The sequence below is a fragment of the Pezoporus occidentalis genome, unplaced genomic scaffold, assembly GCF_034315485.1.
Source record: "Pezoporus occidentalis ecotype Australia unplaced genomic scaffold, CSIRO_AGI_Poc_V1 ctg285, whole genome shotgun sequence".
NCBI lineage: Eukaryota > Metazoa > Chordata > Aves > Psittaciformes > Psittacidae > Pezoporus > Pezoporus occidentalis.
This window is the reverse complement of record NW_026914774.1, coordinates 1-20,405: the sequence shown is the minus strand read 5'-3', so window position 1 is coordinate 20,405 and position 20,405 is coordinate 1. Positions and strand designations below refer to the sequence as shown.

The 20,405-nt window shown below is 39.5% G+C and overlaps 1 protein-coding gene across 5 annotated transcripts in view; it reads right to left on the bottom strand.

Moving 5' to 3' along the window:
• ABCC5 (ATP binding cassette subfamily C member 5) overlaps positions 1-19,356 on the bottom strand; it is a 69,478-nt gene extending 50,122 nt beyond the window's left edge. For 2 of the 5 annotated variants that reach the window (XM_062625942.1, XM_062625935.1), the window contains exons 1-5: positions 19,170-19,356; positions 6,182-6,342; positions 5,785-5,940; positions 4,923-5,070; positions 52-285 (exon numbers count right to left, since the gene is read on the bottom strand). In XM_062625942.1, the coding sequence (XP_062481926.1) occupies positions 52-285; positions 4,923-5,070; positions 5,785-5,940; positions 6,182-6,342; positions 19,170-19,298 (828 nt within the window). In that variant the 5' untranslated portion in view covers positions 19,299-19,356. Of the gene's footprint in view, positions 1-51; positions 286-742; positions 4,814-4,922; positions 5,071-5,784; positions 5,941-6,181; positions 6,343-19,169 lie in introns of those variants that run through there. The other 3 variants (XM_062625936.1, XM_062625937.1, XM_062625938.1) reach the window with 2 other exon arrangements.
• Between the last annotated feature and the right edge of the window lie 1,049 nt (positions 19,357-20,405).

Sequence of the window (20,405 nt, the reverse complement as noted above, 5' to 3'; positions counted from 1 at the left end):
ATCACATATCCCTTTTCACACTGCAGTTTCCAAAATGACACTACAGCTTACCTCTCCAAGAGACTTCTCCTTGATGTTCTTCAGCTTAAGAATTTTCTTAAATGCCATTGTCAAGACAGCTCCACGCAGCCTAACCCCCGTGCGGTAATTCAAAGCCCAGGTTAGTGCAAGGGACCAAGATCGCACCACTTCCGTCATAAAGATGCCAAAAACTAAGAACAAGCTGTACTGCAGGTTGGACTCATTCTGTTGGGTATACTCCAGAAGATGTTTCACAACGAACGCCTACAGGAAGAAATGCAAGCTTGCATGAACACCCCATCATCCCAGAAGACCATGCAACAACTTTATGTTAAGTTAGAAATAAGTAGGCTACTTTGCTTTTAAAAGAGCCGTTTGAAATAGAAAGCTTCTTCTTTCTAGAAGTAAATGGCGTCAATACAAGTACTGTAATACAAAGCCCTGCTGAGAGCCAAGCACTGAGTCAAATTTAGTAAGTAGAGTTTAATTTGAAATCATATTCCTCGCAGCACGCTTCTAATCCTCCGTGTCTTCTAACTTAACATAAATCTGTCTGTCAGCTGAAAGCAATGCATTATCATATAGAAGAATTTTAAAATATAGTCACTACTTATACATCTGTGCACATTAAGAAACATTCCTTTACATGACATTAAGACCTTTCTTATTTTATCTTTGGCTTGCTTCAAACGTGCTTATTTGATAAAAAGGAACAATGTACCTACAGTTGTAGAGGGGAAGAGTGAGAAGGACATTTGCAAAACATTCCTGGAAATAAACATCAGCAGTTTAATAGTAAAGAAAAAAACAAGCAGAAAGCACAAGGTACGCAATGCCACAAATCATTAGGGATGGGGAGGAAAAAAAAAAAAGGAAGAAAACTTAACCATTTGATCCCTCCCCATACCCTCTCCCCCCGAAAACAAACACTTTACCTCAGGAATCACATTTCAAACATCACCTGCAGAAAGAAGACAGCCCCCAGAATCACCGATTCCCACCTCCAGCTCTTTGTGGTCCAACAGCACAACAAAACATCATACAACTCAATCACCAGCAATACTAATTAAATACTATTGACTGCGAAACAATAGGCTTTTATTTGAAATAAAGTGTCATCTTAAATGGTAACATCTCAAAAACACTGTACAACAGGTAGAGCATTGTATAAACATACAATCTGCACATACAGGATAATTATAAAGGACTAACATCTAACAGTCTTAGCCTCTAACATAAGCTAGATTTAAAACTACACACAAATTGTAAAGATACAAAAACAGAACAGTATTTGTTCATGAAGTCCAAAAGAAGTCAAACTTGCAGGTGCCAGAGGAGGCTTCTGAGGCTGCACAAATTCTGAAATCTGGTTTAAAAAGTATCCTACAATAAGGCTCCACAGACAGCAAAATATTTCCTAGAGAGCTTTTCAACAAATGATGCTTTAAAATACTGGTGCTTTTGATAAGCGAGTACAAAGCAGAGAGTTACCTTTGCCTTCAATAAAAAGTAACAAAAAAAAATCTGAAACCAAAGAAAATATTTGAGAAGCCTTTCACATAATAGTCCATAGGAGTCCTCTTGGCTAAACCAGGTTTTGCAAAGAAGAGTTCTGTATAGGTTGAAGAGAGAGGAAAACAAAACCCCACTATTTCAAGCAAAGTTATTGATTAGCTATAGCCCAGCACCAAATAACAGAAAAAAAATGGAGATCAAATTCATCTGTTCTGAGGAAAGTAATTCTGCACATCAGAACCAAGGAAACATGCTGTAAATAATTTTGCTCTTTCTTTTTCACAGCTGTGAATTAAAGCCAGATGTCCACCAGGTTCTAGAATGGCCAGAGAAAATTTACATACCAATCCCTGAACAAATGTGAGGAGCTCACATTCACAGATCTATTGCATTTCAACTTTCTCCTAAATTGGATTTAGTTTTACATCATGTGTTTGGACCACAACTGCATACAGTTGGTTTGTAGTTACTAAGGAGATTACTGACTTCTTTTTCCAGTATTCAATCCAACATATGCAACCAAGTCACTGAGCAACTGGGGTAAAAATCCCCCTTTTTCGTCACGAGCTGTAACCCAGCATGGTCACAGAGCATTTTCTCGCACACCACAGCATTGCTGAAAGTCTCCAAGAGAGGACGTATACAGATAGCAGATGTTTCCTGGGGTCTCATTCCTCCCAAAACTTTTTAGTGCAATCTTTCAGCACTATATTATAGATTCAGCATCTCCCGTGATGAAATAGAGACCAGCTTACATTATGCCCCCATTTTTTTTTTTTCAGAAGAGGAAACAGCAGATTAAAGAATCTCAAAAAGGGAGGGGGAAAAAGTCACATATAATTAACATTTGCATCCGAACACATATTATTTGAAATCAAACTCATTTAACGACAAGAATCCAGCATAAAGTTCTTTACAAAACAAAGTTACAGTACAAAACTAAAACTCAAGCTAATAGGAAAAAAGGAACTCCTGTGACTATTACTGTAGTTGGTACTAGCTGCTTGGCTGTCTTAAGCATTCCCATTGAATAAACATTACCTTACCTTTGCTCTTGGCGTTGGCTCTGCCCAGCAGGACTGTCTCATTCTGACGCAGAAAACAGCCATCCTGAAAATTCTGAAGAACAGCTTCTGTCACTGGTCCCACTGCAGTGCCGGCATCCCTGCTGCAGCCAGCATGCGACAGCATGGGGCAGGCTGCAACTGGAGCCAACTGGGAAATTGGGAAACTTACCTCCAATAGCTTACCACTCCCCCCTCCAATAACTGACCAAACGGTCAAGCTGTACTCCACTAAGATAGCAAGTTTCCCCATCTCCCAAACAGGAAGAATAGCTCTGAACGGGGACATTGTTCAGACCTGAAGTTAAACTGATTATGTTTAGTAATCAAAAAACTTCTTTACTCCTCAACCCAAACTCAAAAGTTTAGGTAGCTGATCAAATGACAGCAAATATTCACTGGAGATAAGTAGTATCTCACCTATTCCAGCACATTCTGATGGTTATTACAAGGCATTCTGACACATGCAACTGTCTCACCAGGTTACAGGTTTGGATATTGTGCCAGATGCAGAATCTACCAAAATAAATAAAAAAAAATAAAAAATAATAAAAAAAGGACCCTTGAAGGATCTATCCATTACAAAAAGAAACACCAAAAAACCCCAAACACACAGGAAGTCTGTCACAACTCCTTTCCACTTATAACCATCACAATGCTCATTAGCAAAGCAGCAAAGCCACAGCTGTTGGCTGGTACTTCAAGGTCACAGACTTTCAATTAAAATTTTTGAAGTTCAATAGTGTTTAACTCCATTTTTATAGTTTTCACCAATACGGAAGCAAGTCAAGTGCTTTTCCCTGATCTCCCTTTTCAGGTGACTGAAAGGGTGCAACAATATAAGAAGCACTGATACTTCTGAGGAGACAGCACAGGCATACCTATGAGGCATGCCATTTTTAAAAACAGGGAGGAGGGATGGTAAAGACTTTATTTTCATGCCAAATGATGGAACCAAAAAGGGAACTGTTCTTCATTCAGAGAATAATAAGGTTCCCTGTAAATGGGCAAATGTCTATAGATAATTTTAAACTACTCAAAATCAAGCATCAATTGCAGCAGAAGCCCCCAGCCTAACCAAGCAGGTTGTTTTGCTCCTTCCCCTCCTGCTCTCTCTCATTCAGCAATCGGCTGAGACAAATTGAGAAAATTACACTACAGAAATTAGGGGCAACCCTGCTGCAAGTTCTTTTCTAAAGATAAAAGCAGCTACTAAAGCCCTGTAGTGAAACAATGACAGAAGCTCTTCTTGGGGAAACCTATTGCTGTTAAAACCTTAATCGCAATTTGTGTTAATTATCAAAGTACATTCATATATATATATCTCATAATCCAAGGTACTACAAGTTATTACCAATGAAACGGTACCACAGAAACATTTATTGTTATTCACGTTACATGAAACAAGGCAAACTTTAAAAAGTCTTAAAAAGCAGAACATTCTGATAAGACATTTAAAGGCAGAGAAACATTTTAAAAATACATTTCACCTAACAGTGCACCCAAGTGTACTTACCTAAGAAATGAACCTTCAGCTTACCAGCACACTGAAACATGTACTACTAGCAGTAATACTGCTCCTACTCCTCAAGGGAAATGTGTAGAGAATAAATTTAGTTAAGATTTCAACTTTAAATCTGCACAGCACGTGCAACAAACAGGTGACAAAAAATGGTGTGAATGTCAAGTCCCGTATGTTGTTATCTTCAGTACGACTCACAGCAAACAGCAGCAGTTCCTAGAGGCAGTAACATGCTCTAACACTTCTTCTGTCTGACCATTCTCTGCAGGATCAGTAAAGACTATACCCTTAGACTTCTTAAGAACTGCTCATATTAGTTTTAAATAGTGCTCTAATATAAAACAGTTTCATTCCACTCCTCAAAGACTGTGTTATTAAAGCCAACAATCTAAAATTAGTATTTTATCAGACTGAATTTTATTCCAAGATACATTTACAGAATAGCAAAAAGAAAAAGAAAACAATTAGAAGACCTGCACATAAAAATTCTATGCAAAAAAAGACCACAGTCAAGGAACAACTTTAAACTATACTCAAAAGCAAAGAGAAAAACAAGTGTGCATTTCCTCCAAGATACCTAAATTCCCCCACCCTTCTCCAAGAACTTGCCTCGGTATTCAGCAACTGATCCACCAGCTGTAGGAAACCTATCTTGGATTATTGAATCACTCTGGAATTTTGCCCCAAAATTTCTAGCTAGTCAAAACTTTTAAGTAACTATAACGAAACTTTAAGATTTTACAGTTGGCCATGAGATGGAGCCCTCTGGGGTTGTTAAAAAAAGGATGGATATTACTTACTGGTCCACTAAAACCCGCGAGTTGAGTGATCATCAGACACACTATGGAAATGATGAGCCTGGTACGGCAGAAAATCCACACAACCCTCCGGAGAGAAGCATCATCAGGCCCACTTTCTTTCAGTTCTTCCTGCCACAATCTCTCCAGCCTAATAAAAACAGAAGCCTCATGTTATAAATTTTTCACCATGAGAGAAGGTACAATCTCCTAAGTACTTTTTTGTGAAAATTCCAATCACTTTCTAGCTCAGAGAAACAAAAATTACTAGACATCAAGTGAAATACATACATGGTACATTCTGTAAGGTAAAGAGAAATATCTGCATCTTGAAATATCTATGTTGTGTTACTTCTACAGAAAAAAGGTGCTTTCCCTAAAGCCTCTTTGACAATCTCAATATACTGACTTGTCATAGCCTTTCCTTGCTGCTTTCCTTGCTTGACAGAAGAGTTGCAGAGTCAAAACCTGACAAAAATTTTCATTGGTCATGAAAGGTTAGCTTGATCGCAAGATCTGACCATATTCAAATCACCTTGCTATTGTCAGTATTAATTTTCATTATTTTAGCACAAGATTTTTTCAGTGCAGCCTTAAGAACTTTGTTTTGATAAAAAATAGACATGCAAAATCAGAAAAACAACTGCTAAACACTCCTGGAGACAGAATCCTCCAAGTTCACTGATATAAGCAAGAGTACAGCAGGAAGAAGTGGTATTTGAATGATAAAACTAAATTCCACTATCCTGAGAAAGACAGAACAAAATATCACTGGTGCTTTTCTATCATTATCATTGCCTGTGCACTAACACATGGAAAAAAAAAAAAAACAACCACAAAACCAAGGAAATAAGGATGTCTCTACCTTCTACAATTGACATCTGAAGACTCATGACTTGATAAAGACCATACATCATTCATAAACAATTCCCCTTTCTTGTATGCTCTGTGGGCCAAAGGAGTGAGCCAGGAGAAGGTCATGCAGGAGAACAGCCCAGCATTATCAACAGGGTGCTCGTGTCTAAAAGAGAAAAAAAAAAAAAAAGAAAAATCACAAATGAAAAAACAGAACTGTAAATCCCTTACAAAGCCTCCTCTCATTGAAAGTACTCAGAGTACCAAATAGCCCACACCAGTCATACTTGCTAAACAAATCTGATGTTCCCCATATCAGTCAGCAGACCTACAGCTGCAATCCTGCTTTGTGACTAGTTTGAAAAGCAAATTCTGTGTATCAGTTCTTTTGTAGCCTGAAGACTTACTTGGAAGTAGTCCGTATGGGTTTCAGCACATTCAAGCCATGGTGGTATTTGCTCTTGCGATGCTCTTCATCCAGCATTCTCAGCTGGGAATGCACAGAGGTGTCCAGTGGCAGGCCCTCTGCCCGAGCAGCTGCTTCCAAGGCATCCTGGCATTCAACCTGCTTTTACAAGACAGACAGAGGAGTCAGACTTCAAAACTATGTTTAAAGTCCATGACTCCCAACTCCAGCAACTCTGCTCCTCTTTATTCTGTAAAGTACTGCACAACAGCAATCAGTATCATTTAAATGTCCTAGAAGACAGGCTTCAGCCTGGCAGTAAAGAGATAGAAGGCACACATTCTAGATCTGCATTAGATTGCTGCATTTGTAAAACTTTAATTAACACTAGTACTGTGCCTGTGCATTGAAAGGATAAATGGATAGACCAGACTAACCTTGCATTCTGCCACAAAAAATACAGTAGAGAAAAATTACAAAATCAGCTACCTATAACATCAGTTCAGGAAATCAATGACTGGCTTATGACATAGAATTAAGACATATTTTTTACATGCTCATAGTGTAATTTAGAAATTCTTATTCACAGAAATTTCAAATTGTTTTCAAAATACTTCTAAAGTTCCTTCTTCAAAAATATCTTGGATTAGATCAAAAATACACGTGAAGCAGAGCTGTACTTTCTTTTATCATGTTCCTACTTTTCCCTTTTTTCCTAAAGGGGACAGAGATGACAATTTTCTCTGCTCCCTGCCACATTTTTAAACAACTCAGCAACTTTATTAAAAACCATTCAAAAGGGAGTTCTTACATCAGGGTCGTTTTTCCATGGTCCTGGTGAAAGGCAGACCTAAATGCTTATCTAAGAGGATGGAGGAAACAGCAATTATATGGATTAGTTAAAATGTTGCAAAGTTAAAATAAACCTGTTGATCAGAAGCTAGATGTGGCAAAACCACTTGTAGAAATAAGCTTGTTATCTATACTCACAGAGGGCTCACTATTGGCTCTGCTAACTTAGACCATTTACTGCAGTCCCATGTTAACTGTTTGTAGTCTAGTTTTTTTGAAATGGAGCTACTTCGTGGGGAAAAAAAAACAAAACCCGAGTTCTGAAGGAAAAAACTTCCAGGCAGTCTCACAATCAGAGATGTGTTTTACCCTTCTTAGTTCTTACCAGAACAAGTTATTTTGTTTCTTTGAAAACAGCAACTGGTCCTGACCACTATGACTAAACATACTCACTAAACCTAAAGCTATGATTACAAAATGAGAGAAGTACTAAGAAAGCAAAAGAATATTACAACATTATGATACATGAAGTGACTCAAAAATATGCCACACTTGAAATCTGAATTCAGAGACTTCTCACTTAATTTTTTTAAATTAGTGACTCACTAAGGGCAATACTGCCTTACTAAATCTACCCAAATCAGCATTAATAAGTGACCTGCCAAAGATGTCTCAAAGGACTCAGTAGTGGGGAGAAGTTCTGCACCACTGATTTTCTGCTTACAGACGAATTCATAGCCAGTTTGCTATGTCACCCTCTGCAAGACCCCCAGGCAAATCCAACCAAACACCCTGCTGCTGCTAAGATGCTTGTTTGTAAGTGATGCCACAGGTTATTTGCAGAAATCACTGTTTTCCAGCGTTTACAAAAAGTGCCTGTAAATTAATTTTAAAAGTCTTCCAAAACCACTGTATTTGTCAGAATAAAAAAAGTTTTTCACCACTTACAAACAAGAATAGCTTTCTAATAGGAAAGCACAATTGCAAGATCCTGGATTTTTAGGCAGTCCAAAGATAAAATTCTTAAGCACTCATTGTGAAAAATAATTAAACTCTCCAGGCAATAGAATTCTCTCAGAGAAGGTGGAAAAGATGCACTGATAAAAGGCTAGGGCACTGCCTTTGAAGTCTTGCTATATAGGTAAGTATTAGCACAAACCCATGGTTAAGAACATTGCTCATCTCCAGCTCAGAAAGGTTGTCAAAATCCCACATGTACAACTATCAAGAAACAAGTGCATCACACTACTGGGCAATTAAGATTCTAAGAAAGACCATACAGTTGTGTGTCATGTTAGAAAACCTTCAAAGCACAGTTGTATTAGGCAGGAATGAGACTCCTAAGCAGTTTCACAATGCACTTCTAGAGCAAAAGACTGAAGTACAAAATTCAGCAACAACCCCACCATTGTTCATTTAGGTTTCTGAATCCCTGTTGCTTTTTCAGGTGCTCATCAACTGGCAACAGCCTGACTGCCTGCATGCATGTACAGTTTTCTTGGAAACTAAAACCTTGAAGAAGTCATTAGCAATCCGGTATAACTGCCTCCAGCACTGCTCTTGGAATAAATGTCTAAAAGAGCAAGCACTACCAAACAAATCAGACAGCACTTTTTATAATTTAGCAATGTATTTATACACCAACACAAGCAACAAACCAAGTGATACAACACAGTGCTGGTAACTCTAAAGACATGCCCACAAAAAAAAGCAAGTCTAAATCAGAGATCACTAATGGCACAGGGGGGATACAGGTATTCCTTGGAAAACAGCAGCTCACTACTCAATATCATCAAAAAGGCCAAGAGATGACAAAGAATTGTTACAAATGGCACAAAAAATAAAGCAGGACATATTAACATACCACTTAAAATTTCAGGGTTGCCTCCTTTTTGAACACCAATCAGTTCCCTGTTACTTCAGTTCAATAAGGGTATTATACTTAAAATGACTTTCTACAAGCAATGAGAACAGTTGGAATTGGAACAGCTTCCACACAAACATAAATTTAAGACTTTTCAGCTGAACAGAAGAATAACAATCAGGCACAGGTATTTCATATGTCCATAAAGTCATGAAAGACATGAAGAGGAGAATTAGGGAATGATCACCAACTGTTCTTACAACAAAAGAACCGGTGACAGTCAGTGAAATTAATGTTTTTTCTATAAAGCACACTTGAAATCTAAAATTCTCCATCACAGGATGCTGTAAAGTGCAAATACATAAATGGACTAAAAACAGCAGGATTAAGCTCACATAGGGTAAGTATATCATAGCTTATTATTAAATGCATGAGAGAGGGCAACAGCAACCACTTACACAGCATCTTACTAATAGCTAATGGATTTTTTAAAAAAAAAAAAAGAAAAAAAAATCTGAAGCCCTGGGCAGCCTAACAGAGGGTAATGGTTTTGCACCCCATTTCATGATACTATGACACACCTGGGTACAGATGATGTGATTCAAGAGATCACTGGGAAAATTAACAGATGAAAAAGAACTCTTAATCCTGAAGGCAATCCCTGAGAGTATGAAGAGTACTGAGGAAGTACCACTACAGATGATACTGTCTTCTTTTACCTCCACAGGCAGGCAGAGAAAGAGAAGCATGGCTGGTGCTATCGTAGAGCATGCCTGCCCCCTCTGACTTTGTGCAGCTTCAGAGAGCAACAAAACCCTACCAGCACCCATTATGATGTTTTGTCTAACAAACTGTTCATAGCAATAGTGAGCGCATAAGATCATGCAAGAGCCAGAAAGACAACATGATTGGCTCATGATGGAAGGTCTGGGGAGGTAAGGAAAATAAGTAATTTAAGGGCAAGGAAAAAGACTTGCTCATTAAATTTGAGACAGCAATACCAAATTCACAATCTGCATACCAAGGTCAGGTGACAAGGCCATGAAAATACTGAAAATTTAGAAGCCAAGTCACAATGTTACCAAATACACACAGTGTCAGAAATTAGCAAGACAAAAGTAGGAAGCAAGCATCAGGAACATTCTGCAGAAAGTCAAGCAAACTCACATATGTGAAATAAAAGGGCGCTTCTGAAAACCTGCTAAGCAGCCAACATGGGCATTTATCTCTGAGGATGAGGAACAGGTGAAGGGAAAGGAGGCAGCTGTGTTGTACATAGGAAGAAATTAAAAATATATTAAAAAGTGAGATCCTAGGCAATCTCATATTCACAGAGAAGGTACCAACATATTGGCTTGACAATTGTTAACATCAGATAATAACAGCAAAACCAGACAAGCCTGGAGGCAAAGCAAAACAGACTTTTTTTTACATCTCTTATCTTAAAAAGAATGTATATGCTGCCAACATATAACCCAAACTCCACCCATCAAACAAGCACTGTCTTCCTCTTCCATAAAACAGAATATCTTCCAGGGCCCAGATCACCACAAGGAAGAAAGTGCATCTCTTCTAGTCCTACTGCTACCTGACAGGAAACTAGACCAGAGCAGACATGAAGTCATCTTTTACTGATTCTTGCAGCTGATACAGAATACAAAAGCTACTGTGGTTAATCTATTATTATGTAACAAGAAGATTGCTCTATTTGAGTAGTAAAGAACTCTGACTTAGCACCATTGCTGAAGAGGAACTCCCACCTCTTGCAGTTAGAAGGCAGAGCTCAGCAGGCTTCCTCACTCTTTTGTTCAAGTCCCCAGTAAGAAGAGGCAAATGGGAAACAAACCAGCACGACAGAGCTTAGGACTACACAAGCGCATGGGAGAAGAATTACACGATCACCAGTTCTGATCAGTGCTTAAAGCATTCTCATATTACAACTCTGCGATGAACAGCAATTGTAAAGTATTTAAGAGTCTTCATTAAAGGACTGGTGTTTCAAAACAAGATTAGTTATTAGCTAGCTGGTATGGGCTGGGGAAGAATAGGATCAACTGTTCCAGTTAGCTTAAGCATAATTAAGCCAAAATAAAACAAGAGTCTAGGTAAAGATTACTTGAAAGTTGTAATTACATCCTTCTTCCCAAAAATTCCTTCAAGTCTTTCCAAGAATAACCCCACTTGAAAGCAGTTAGGGGGTAGTAATCATAATTAGGCTTTTGCAGGTAGCACAGGCAACCCCTAAAGCCCTGTTGTCCAGACTTTCATTAGCCATGAAATCCAGGAGCATCTAAGAACTAGGTAGGTTTGCAGGTTCAAACACTGTCCAATCTGCTGTTGCTTGATGAAGTAACAATGAGCTCAATGAACTTTATATTCCACCAAGGCAATTTTCTTCTCCTTTCACTGGATTTGATGCAGTACACAATCTACAAAAGTATTAATAGCATGATTTGCAGCATTAGACTCCCAGCCTACTCTATAGCGAGAATGCTTTATAATACTGTGCCCAATTAGAACATGAGCCTATTTAGGACTAACTTGGTGTATCATCCACCCATACCAGCTGCCTCCCTGAAGGAAAGGCAGCAAGAAACAAGCACTGGGCTAAATCACAGACAATGGGTGAGAGGAAGGAGGCACCAATCGTTTAGACATCTGCATACACTGACTACAAAGTACAGGCAGCACAGCTGAATTCACACAGCGCAGGGATGAGACAACCAGATAGCTTTAGAAGCCTAGAAATTACTGTTACAGCTTCCAGGACTGTTGCAATGAACCAAGTAAAGGAGTTCAGACCTCCCTTTTCTTCCACCTCCTGATAAGCAGAGTATAAACGAAAGCTTATGTCTCTGCTGCCTTCTCACAGGGAAGAATAGCTCATCAGAGCACCAACTATGTATCTAAATGAACAAATAAGTGCAGCTCTGCCATATCTCTCAAATGTGAAGAGAAAACTAGCTGTTCAGAGTGTGCTCTGACTTGCCACAACAGTTCAGAGACTCAACAGCTTGAAGTCCAGTCATTTGTTCTAACACACTTCTGTATGTGTCTTTCTTACACAAGACCTCTGCAGTTACTCTTCTGGGCTATGATTAGCAGAAGTTGAATTAGTAGTTAAATCATTGTTTCAAAGCTAGCAGAGTGTAGGCATCCTCAAGGTGAAACAGAAGTCTCACAGTAGTGCCAGCAACTGATATGAGGGCTTTGCAGCCAAACAAGATCAGGGTATGCATGTTTGTGATGAGCCTGAATATTTTAGTCACATACTTTAAGCACTTTTACTGTACTGATGTACAGAGTTCTTGCTGAGGACAGATGTACCAGTTTCTTCCACAAACATTGCTTATTTGACCTTGCCCTTGAATTGTGGCAAACATTAGCACTGAGGTGAGATGTTCTAAATTTTCCTGGCAAATCCACTTATTCTTGTAATCCAGGAAATGCATAGTTTGGCATGTAGCATTCATTTGGGGATTTTGTAACAGCAGCTGCTATCTATACATCTGATAACAGCCATGCACACACTTAGGCTTCTGGTATACATGAATCCATGCACTGTTTTGCATGAAAACTAGTATTCACAAATACTACTGATAATACAAATCAAAGGATATAGGATTTATTCAGAGCTGAGGTTGTACACTGATCATCCAGCACTGAAGCTACATAGTACATGCACACTAACAGTACAGTAACCACAGACTCTGACTCAATTGGAAAAAATGATCACCCTTAACTACAAGTTTCTCTACAGAATTAGCATCTTATACGAGTTTGGACCACAAGGCTGGGAAGCTAACTCCCCACTAAGCAGTTAAAACTAGTACAGGAAAGGCTGAGGATTTGAATCCTGACTTGCTCAGATAGGCTCTACTATCCTGAACCACATGCAGACAGCCTGCCACATGCAGCAAGTGTTTTTCCAGTAATATCCTTGGGCCATGCCTAAGCTAGGTCACAATAGAAGCTACACAGATCAAGTTCGTACAACACCAGGAGTATCCAGGGAGTCTTTAAACTCAAGCTTCTATGGAGTGCAACCACCAGTGAATGATGTCAGAAGACTTAACACCACAGCATTTGCCAAGCCTAACACAAGAGCCTTTTATTCAACTCGCCTTCCTGTACCAACACATACTTCCAAAAGCAAAGGACACCCCACTCAAGCGGCAAATTTAGTTTTGAGTTTAGTTTTATTTCAAGTTAAGTTCTCCAGTAGTTTGGTATATATCCATCAATCTTCTGTCAACCCTTGCAACTGTACACGGAGTTTCTGAGATAGCCATAGGGCCATTCTTCCCTATGGCTAATACTGACTACAATTAAAAAAATACTCCAAGCTTTACTTCACTGAAGGTCAGTCTGCTGCTTACACACTTTCAGTCATGAACAGGCCAGTTTACACATCTCCTTTGGACAAAAGGAATGCAACTAGCAGTAGTCAAAGAATGATGGCAAGTGACAAGATCTGAGGTGTTATCATGTAGCTAAAACTTGGACAAAAAGATGCTTAATGTACTAAAGAAGGTAGCTGACTTTTAATGCAAGACATTAATTTGCCAGAACACCAGTGTTCCTCTATAGAACGTCTCTGCACAGAGAAGGATTTTGCCTTTTTGTTCCTCCTCCTATTACTAAGTATAAGGTTTCTCAGACACAGTTAACCCCCACTCCAAGTTTCAGGTAATACATACCTGGCTGATGGATAAGGCCTTTCTCAGCTGGTAGTATGTGCTTATATACACAGAAGGCAAGGTAGAGATAACACTTCTTCAGAGTGGTTGGCGAATCATCTTAAAACATTCATCAACAATTAAGTCAAGAATTTCATGTCAAGTTGGCAAGTACTTTAGTAACAGAAGTTCAATGGCACAACAACTTGGCAGAAGTTATTGTGACCAAGATACATTCAGTCCTTTGGGATATCATGGAATTGATGCATTTTTAAAAATTAACATGAGTATTTGCTTCTGCACATTAACTGTGTTCAAAGTTCTTAAAGATAACAGAACTACTGACAAAGGATACAGTCACAGATATTCTAGACACTATCAGGGCAGTTCAGTGACTGAAACTGGGTTTGAGGGATGCTATCCCTCAATTTCATGCATTATTCACCTTAGTCTCCATCATGGGAGCTTATGTGTTCCAATTTCAAAACTTTTTATATTTAAGGCCTTGACTTCTTCCCGTCATCTCCCTCCTCTCAATATGAGATTATGGTTGCTGCTTTTTCCTCAGAAGCAAGCACTTCACCCATTACCTTGAACAAGTAGTCAATTGCAGTTTCACTTTCATGTGCAGTAAGCACTGTCATCAGCTCAAACTGCTACAGCTTCTAGCTGTAATCAGAGCCAGCCATATAGCAATATCTTTCTGCTTAGAGTAATATTCAGAACACCTACAGGCTTTAAGAGCCTGCTTGGGCTGTAATTCCTAAAGTTATGTGGTTACCTGATTATGAAAGTATGAAATCTTCTAGAAAAATGCAGATATCCAGCAGCTTCAGCTACAATTTAAAGCTTATAGTTAAACCATCTAGAAGGCCTGATCCAAGCAGAGTACCAAGGCATCAGTACACAGGCTACATTCACATTCCTATTTCTGAACATGCTGTTCAGCACAGTTGGTTCAGACACTTCAGATGCTCCAGAGAAGTTGAGAGGCAGAGTTGACCTGAGTATTGAACAGTAAGATTGTGATAAATTACTTCAAAGCTATCAGTGCTTGAAGGATTTACATCAACTCCAACAAGTTCTGATCACATTCTCTGCTGTCTTTGCCAAAAGCTGTGAGAGACAAACCTGAAAGATAAGAGATCAACATGAGGACAGGAGTGTTAGAAAGGGTTCTGATAGCTAAAGTCAGCAACACATTCTCTCTGCATATTTAAAGTACTCTCTACAGTTCCACACTGTCCAGTGTCTTGAAATGCAACAATCCACACTTGAGGCTCATCACTGATGCTGCAGACATTGCAGTCAGAACCAATTACAGCTTGGAGTACAAGTTGTAAACTAGTGCCCTGGCACTGTTAACTTAGGGACTCTAACTTCAAGAATTGAGTTCTCATAAGCATTGTGTACCATGAGAACAAGCTGCTTCTACATCCTCTTCTGTTGTCGTGAGCATAATGGGGTAGGGGAGCAAAACGCTCACTCGCCCACTGTTCCATTAAATAAACATTAAGTCTACATTTAAGAACCTATTCCAAAGCCACTTTGAGAACAAATTATTTCTTACTCATTTGTCATTTTATAGTGCATTTCATGGACACAATGGGATCTGCCCTCCTCCTCAGGACACACTGCTGGGATCTGCCTTCCTCCATAGGGCACACTGCTTCCATGAGAACAACTAAATACAGTTACTTCAGATACAACACAAAGGGCATACAAGCATTCTGAGAACAAAAAGTTCTAAAGGTATGAATCAATATTTCAAAACATCCCTTAATTTTTATTCACTGGTAATGTAGCAACTTCTTACAGTTGAAGGCTGCCGACTACAGTGCTGGCAGCAAGGGCACCTAGAAGTTATCTTTATTCAGAAGAGCCATGCCCCCACATACAATAAGCCCAATTAGCATGGTATTATGCCTTGGGAACATGTAGTTAGCACCCTATTTTGTAAGTGACATTAAGGTCTCCAAAGCCTTAAAAATCAATTGTTACAAGAGCACACTGCAGAAACTTATTCATGAGTTGACTATATGTATTCACAAGCTGAACAAAAAATGTTTCTTGATTTTTCAGTCCTTGAGTGCCTATTTCACAGGTCCAAATTTCTATAGCAACATTCCCATTAAGCACCAGGAAATGCTGGATTAGACCCACTTAGATTGCAGCATGATTTCAATCATGATTCCAGGAAGCCTATTTAAAAAGCTCCTGTCTCTCAAATAAGTGATCTACCAGACTGTGACCAAACACCATTTAAGCTTCTAAGGAAAGAATTACAAGATTTTTTCATTATTTTCATGAACACTGATTACAGCATCCTTTCAGCAGGAAACCTGAACACCAATATGAAAGTTTCAGAACAGAAAGAGCAAATTTGAATACAACCTTTATGCAACACAAACAGACATATAAAAAGGCTCAGGGACCCTGGCTTAGTAGTAAAATAGGTCTTTCACCTATAAAGATCTTTATCAGGCAACCAATTAGTCTTGTCCACTTCAAGTTAAGAAGGGTGTATAAAGATGCAGCAATACAGGCAACAGAAAAACCAGCAAGTCATTTTACTGATCACTCACCAGTTCTGGCAGGGCTACAGGTACATCACTGCCACAGGCCATTAACCAGAAGCTCGTGACTACCAGAGGCAGCATGCTTCCGCATCCGCCTCCACGAACTATGCAGTTCTACCTCACGCTACAAGGTATGAGACATCTATGCAACATGTTAGCAAAGAGTCTACCTCATGCAGTGTCTGTTGCAAAACGGTCACAAAACTGCACAAGCTCTTCTACAGAGATCTTAAGACTGTAGCGAAATAACAGCCTTAATCTGCTTGCATCTTATTTGCTAAATAGATCATGCTTGCAGCTTTATTCTCTGGTCAAGCTAGTTCAACTCCTGAGCTAGGTTTTCTACAAGAAATTTGAGAGTCCCAGAATCTCTACTGATGGCACACTGGGCTCTTTTGTCCAAATGACAGTTCTACTACAGCTTAACCCCTTTACTGGAACCGCTCTGTTCTGCCGCCAGCCATGCCAACATGTGCCAAATAATCCAGCTAAGGCATCTGACCTAATATCAGGTTTCATAAAGGATGAAGTAGTGAAGGCCACAGTCCCTTCTGTTTCCTTGAAACCCATTTTTCCCCAACAGCTGAGCTACAGCTTCTACACTTCTCTTACAGGCAGAGGGGAAGTGCTTGACCAGACAGGTAAATCTCTGCCTTATGAAAGCAAAGTCTCTCCTTATCCCTGTTACAAAAGAGAAAGGACCAACAAGTGATAAGGCCAAGAATGCTGCTGAAACCAGAGCTTGTTTCAACTAGAAAGAAGTTTGGTACACAGAAAGCACCAACAAGTGATAAGGCCAAGAATGCTGCTAAAACTAGAGCTTATTTCAACTAGAAAGAATCCTGGTACACACAAACATGAACATGTAACTTAGGTAAGATATTATGAACACAGCTCCTTTTACTTGACCTCAGTATTTTGCAAGTAAGCAGGATATAGTCTTACTGACATGCAGCAATGAATTCAGAACTACTTGTATTTATGGATTCATCCAAGCTATAATGCTAGCAGAACAAAGAAGGTACCAACCAATGTTACAGCAAGAAATTAACCCTGGCATATTGAACAGACCTAGGAAGTAAAATGGGTAACCTGTCAGAACTAGCCAATTCCATTAGTAAAACAAATTAAGTTCATTCCTTTAAGGAAAGAAATCAAATCAGATAAAGTTCTAGGTAAGAACTAGGGTGAGCCATTTTCTTGCATCAGTAATCACAAGTTTTACAGAACCCCTGTTTCGCAAACAGACGCCTGGGTCTACTACCCTGTAGTCATAGGCAGCACACCAAACAGTAGAGGTAGAAAGGTAAACAAGACTACAGCAAGAGTCAAGCTAACCTGAAGCTACCTCAAAGTTAGACTTTAATGTCATGCTGTAGAGGCATGTAGGACTTGGCTTACTTTCAGCCTTCAGGAAAATAAAAATAAAAATATACTGGTTTGACTGATTTCACTCATTTAAAAGTCCTAGAGGTAAAATAAGGATTTCTGACTCATAAGTTAAGCCAGGCATCAACATGATTAGAAGATGCAGACCTACAAGCAGAGATAACATGCTTTGATTACTGCTTAACTCCACTGCCACTGGTCAGGAAATAAAGCTGTCCACCAATAGCATCACTGTTGTCACCAGTAATCTGACAGAGCAGATTAGCTACTGGGCAGTGTACAATGATGACACAGTGAACAGCAAGCCTATGACATCAACATAATAAATGCCATTAAGAAGCTGCACTGTGACTCCAGAGGGCTCTTAGTTCTGCATCAGTGCCTGGTCTAATGCAATCACTCTACCTTCCTCTGAATACCATCAGCAATAGTCTGCTGAGTCATAGAGCCTGTGGGGACACAAGAAGCTGCAGGGCCTGCAACTGCAAACTGCACTCAGCCTGCTGCAACACACACGGCTCCAATCTCAAAATCCAGCAGTGCAGCACTGTTAGCCCACATAAAAACACCTGGCAATACCATTTAAGCCCCAGCGAAACATGGTAAACCTTATCTGAAGTACATCCTATCTCAGAGTCTAACATAATGCATTAAAAGTTAATCCTTTTAAAAAGTCTTCACAATACTTCCATACAAATACAGCAAGTTCCCCTATTTCCAACCCTCTCACACCAGAGCTGTCATAGGCAATCTACACGGAACGCTCGGCAACACATCCGCAAGCACCTGGTCATTGCAAAAAAATCAGACATAGGCAGTATTAACTTCAGAAAGTTCTGTATTAGTATTTTAGGAAAGGTTAAGAACAGGACATGTAAGAAAATCTTCCTGTGCTAGCATTCAGAACTGCTAATATTATTTTATATTTATCTGGCACAGGTTATTGGTTTCAGACCAGATCTTTCACCAGTGTGGGTGTTTCCATTTACCTGAACGTTTATCTTTTTTCTGTCCTAGAGCATTTGCATATGCACCACCTTCAGTGAGAAAAAGCCCTAAAAATTAGAAGCTCAGAACAAGGACATGCAAGCTTTAAGCCAGTGGTTATTTCAAGACCCAGCTCTCAAATTAAGCTAGAATTAATTATGACAGCACCTCACCATATTAAACTCACAACTGCAAACAAAACAGGATTCAATACAAATTACTTCCATCTGAGGGAAAAAGTAAAGTATTGCCACCAGAGCAAGGCAGACATCTGCTTTAGAAAATTAATCCTTGAGAAAACCATGGCATGATTAAGACTTTTTCAGCTGCCAACACTGAATGGTACATGATTTGTGCTGAGCTCTTCACTGTTCTTACTTGGTTGAAATGATTTTATTAAGTACAAAAGCTTAAAATAATGCCTGGATGCAAACGAAGATCTGATTACTATAAAAGTTCATTTTGTTTAAATTTTATTACAAAGTCACATTTAAAAGTGAAAAATGTTTAATAAGTGCTGAGACTTGTTACTAAGATAGCTACAATATCCTTTGGAATGACCTCTTTCACACAAAAGGGATTATTCATTATTGACCTTCAATCCAGTGAATCTGTATAGAGCTGGCACAGCAAAAAGGCTGCTGCTGCATGTAATTTAATAATGAGACTGCAAAACAAACAATGGAAAAAAAAACTGACCTGATGTTTAGCATGCTGAAATTTTGACCCTTCCTGCTCTTCATGCTGCACTGAGTTGGCTCTCTCCCTCACACTTCTGTACCCAGGACTGGGTATAATGTACTCTTTTCCTATGTCGATGTCTTTCATCTTCTGTAAACGCCAGGCTTTACACGTGTATTTTCACCTCAAATATCTGGGGGAAAAAAAAAAAATCCAAGAAATTGAATTCCACTTATTATGTGCTATGTCAGACACATCAATTACTCTTAGTAATTTTAAAATTTTATTTTTTTAAATAAAAATCAGAAAGCAATTGTAAAAGAGCGTCATTACAACAGGACTGTAATAATGTCACTTTGGAAACCCACAGAAGACTAACTTCTCCTGAAACAGTTTAAACATACCCTGAGGCAACCAAATAAGTACAATGATTCTCAGTGCACTAGAGTACTGTCGTACTTCCTCCTTCAGAACTCTGAAACACAATTATGCAACCTGATATATTTAAAGCAGCAACTACAGTATTTACTTGAAACCTTGAGAAACTTGACTTGGAAGATGAAACCACTGAAATCTTTTGTTAGTGTCTAAAGTTGCACATGTGCAACAACTTACAAGTAGAAAGTTTAGTAAAACTGATTTTTCTAGAGATATCACATGATAAAATTGGGCATTAAAGAGAAATATATGCCTTCTTTTTAGCATTATTCACTTACTACATAGGCTTTAGCCATCACTGAGTACTAACATACACAAGAAGGAGTCACATCCTCAGTGCTGCAGGTTTTCCCTCAACCTATCAAGTTACACTGTAAGGTCAGAAGGAGAATCGGAGTCCCGAAAAGAAAAACACTTCACACTGCAACTTTGTTTTCTAACTCTGCGTTCTTGCATTCCACACTTGCCTTAAACTACAAGGACGGAAGAAGCCTGATGCAGTTACGTTAGTCAGAACCTGCATCAGCAGGCTTGGCTGGGTGCACTGGGCTGCCACCTCTCTGCAGAAGGGGAAGAGCGAGCCTCCTTCCCCCACTGCTGACACAAGTCACCTACAGGGCAGTCCTCGCAGCCCCAGCCCCCCGCCGTCCCCCGCGCCGCACGGTTCCCCCACCCCCAGCGCCCTGCGTGCCAGCGCCAGGGAGGATGCTGCAGAGTTGCAGGTCCCGGGGCTGCTGCAGCCTCCTGGCCCTCCATCCCCCTTCCTCCTGCAGAAGGGGTGCGAGCCAGCCTCCCCCGACCTGACACCTCAAGAAA